Raw genomic sequence first — 2430 nt, 5'->3', positions numbered from 1 at the left:
AATGTCCCCAATCAATTTAAACATCTTCCAATTTGTATTGCTTGCTATCTATTTTCCCTTTATCCCCATTTGCATATATTGTTTTTCCCCACATAATTGCTGCCTTCACTTTGCCACTGAACTGGGTTTTTAGCCAAAGTTCTCCACCTCCTTGACTGTGGAATCGTGACTTTTTAGCTATCGAATAAACTCTTCTTAAAGGATTCCCAAGCTTCAGTCCCATTTTTCTGCCTAATATTTTCCTCCTAGTCAGTTTTCTTGGTAATTTTCTTCTGAATTAGCCCTTATGGAACACTGTGTCTATAGATATTACTGGCTGGGAACTGTTCTCTCTTTGTCCAGTTGAATGTAATCAGTTCTTTTCTTTATATTCCTCTCCTCTGTCAACTGCCCCTTCTTTGTCTTTTCTCTAAACTAAACAGTCCCAGAATTATCAGTCTGTCGGCATATGGCAGCCTTCCCCATTCTTATAGCCTGTCTCAGAAATCCCCTTTATAATGCTGTATCCTTTTTAGAGACAGGATGACCAAAACTAAGCACATCTCCAGAGCAGGTTATTCTCCATCCCTGAGGTGTGTTCTAGTTGAGATGTTTCTCCCTGGCACATGTCTTGGCAAAGCTTCTTATTTTTTTTTACAATCGGGTGAATGGAGAACTCTCTACAGCATGGCCTCTCTAGCCTGGCTTTCATTGCATTAAGGAATGATGAGGGATAACCAGTATCCACACTCACGTTTCCTGCTGGTGCCTATTAAGGTTTCCCACACGACGACATTTTTCTTTGAATAACGAAAATGTCATTTTTCAGTGTGTGGAGAAAGACCAATCTGCGTCACCCATGAGAACAGCCTCCAGTTGTGCATGCAGTGTCTCATGCTAACATTGTCTCTCTCTCTAGGCATTTGTACTGCGACCATCACCCTAGAGCCTGGGCACATACAGGAAGTCTGAGGAACATACGGTACATGTAGAAGACACCGTTCTGCCTCAGACTTGGACACCTTCTCCCCTACTCCATGTCAGATTCCAACACAACCGATTTCACTAACCCCCCCACTTTCATCCTGCTGGGCATTCCTGGCCTGGAGATGGCCCATGTCTGGATCTCCATCCCCTTCTCCGCCATGTACGCCATAGCCGTCTTGGGGAACTTCACCATCCTGTTCATTGTGAAGAGGGAGCCGAACCTCCATAAGCCCATGTACTATTTCCTCTGCATGCTGGCCATCAGTGACCTGGTCCTGTCTACATCCACCCTGCCCAAAACGCTGAGCATCTTCTGGTTCAATTCCAGGGAGATCAATTTCAGTGCCTGCCTCACCCAGATGTACTTCGTTGGCTGCTTCTTAGTGATGGACTCTGGGATCCTTGTGGCCATGTCTTTGGATCGCTACGTGGCCATCTGCCATCCCCTGAGACATTCCACCACCCTCACAAACCCCGTGGTGGCGAAGATCGGCCTGGCCGTGGTGCTGCAGTGGCATACTTGTACTGCCCTTTCCTTCCTGGCGAGGCGGTGGCCATATTGTAGAACCAACTTCATCCCCCACTCGTACTGTGAGCACATGGCCGTGGTGAAGCTGGCCTGTGCTGACATCCGCATCAGTAGTAACTACAGCATCTCTGTGGGATTCATGGTCACTGGTCTGGATGTGTTTTTTATCGCCGTGGCCTATATCCAGATCCTCAGGGCCATCTTCAGCCTCCCCACAAAGGACGCCCGGCTCAAGACTTTTGGGACCTGTGGCTCCCACCTCTGTGTCATTTTATCCACTTACATCCCATCTGTCTTCTCCGCCCTCATGCACCGGTTTGGCCACAATGTGGCCCTACATTTCCACGTGCTGATGGCCAATGCGTACCTGCTGGTGCCCCCCATGCTACACCCCATCATCTATGGGGTGAGGACCAAACAGATCCGGGACAGGCTGCTACGGCTACTTAGTCATAAAGGGATGTAAAGTTTTCTCCTGGTGCTCTGGCTCTCAGACCGAGCTCCATGCAGAGCTGTCAGGTGACGCAGTGCTGGGCCCCTTCCTGAAAACTTACCGGACAGTCAAAAAGACATGAAATCCTTTCTAGACCGTACTGTGCTGGGTCAGCATGACAAACTGGGGAATCAGGCCATGTACGATTCAGTGGGCAGCCACCTCTCTAATTGCTGGTAACTGGAGTCCCAAAATCCCATCCCTTGCCCCACATCTTCTGCCAAGGCTCTGACCCTGTTTACATCTTCTCCTCCCCCCCAAAACTCCCACCCCTGTCATAAAATCATAGAATATCAGGGTTGGAAGGGACCTCAGGAGGTATCTAGTCCAACCCTCTGCTCAAAGCAGGACCAACCCCAACTAAATCATCCCAGCCAGGGCTTTGTCAAGCCTGCCCTTTAAAAACCTCTAAGGAAGGAGATTTCATCACCTCCTAGGGAAC

At 48.8% G+C, this 2430-nt stretch overlaps 1 protein-coding gene across 1 annotated transcript; it reads left to right on the top strand.

Annotated features, from left to right (window-relative positions):
• Positions 1–1016: 1016 nt before the first annotated feature.
• LOC120400927 (olfactory receptor 52K1-like) lies at positions 1017–1961 on the top strand. Its single transcript, XM_039530272.1, has one exon. The coding sequence runs from the start codon at positions 1017–1019 to the stop codon at positions 1959–1961; it is 945 nt and encodes a 314-aa protein (XP_039386206.1).
• Positions 1962–2430: the final 469 nt, after the last annotated feature.

This window comes from Mauremys reevesii, linkage group 1 (assembly GCF_016161935.1).
Source record: "Mauremys reevesii isolate NIE-2019 linkage group 1, ASM1616193v1, whole genome shotgun sequence".
Taxonomy (NCBI): Eukaryota; Metazoa; Chordata; order Testudines; family Geoemydidae; genus Mauremys; species Mauremys reevesii.
The sequence above is the reverse complement of the archived record's forward strand: the minus strand, read 5'-3'. Positions and strand labels throughout refer to the sequence as shown.

Coding starts and splice junctions, on each gene's coding strand:
- LOC120400927 (XM_039530272.1), top strand. CDS start 1,017: ATGTCAGATTCCAACACAACCGATTTCACTAACCCCCCCACTTTCATC.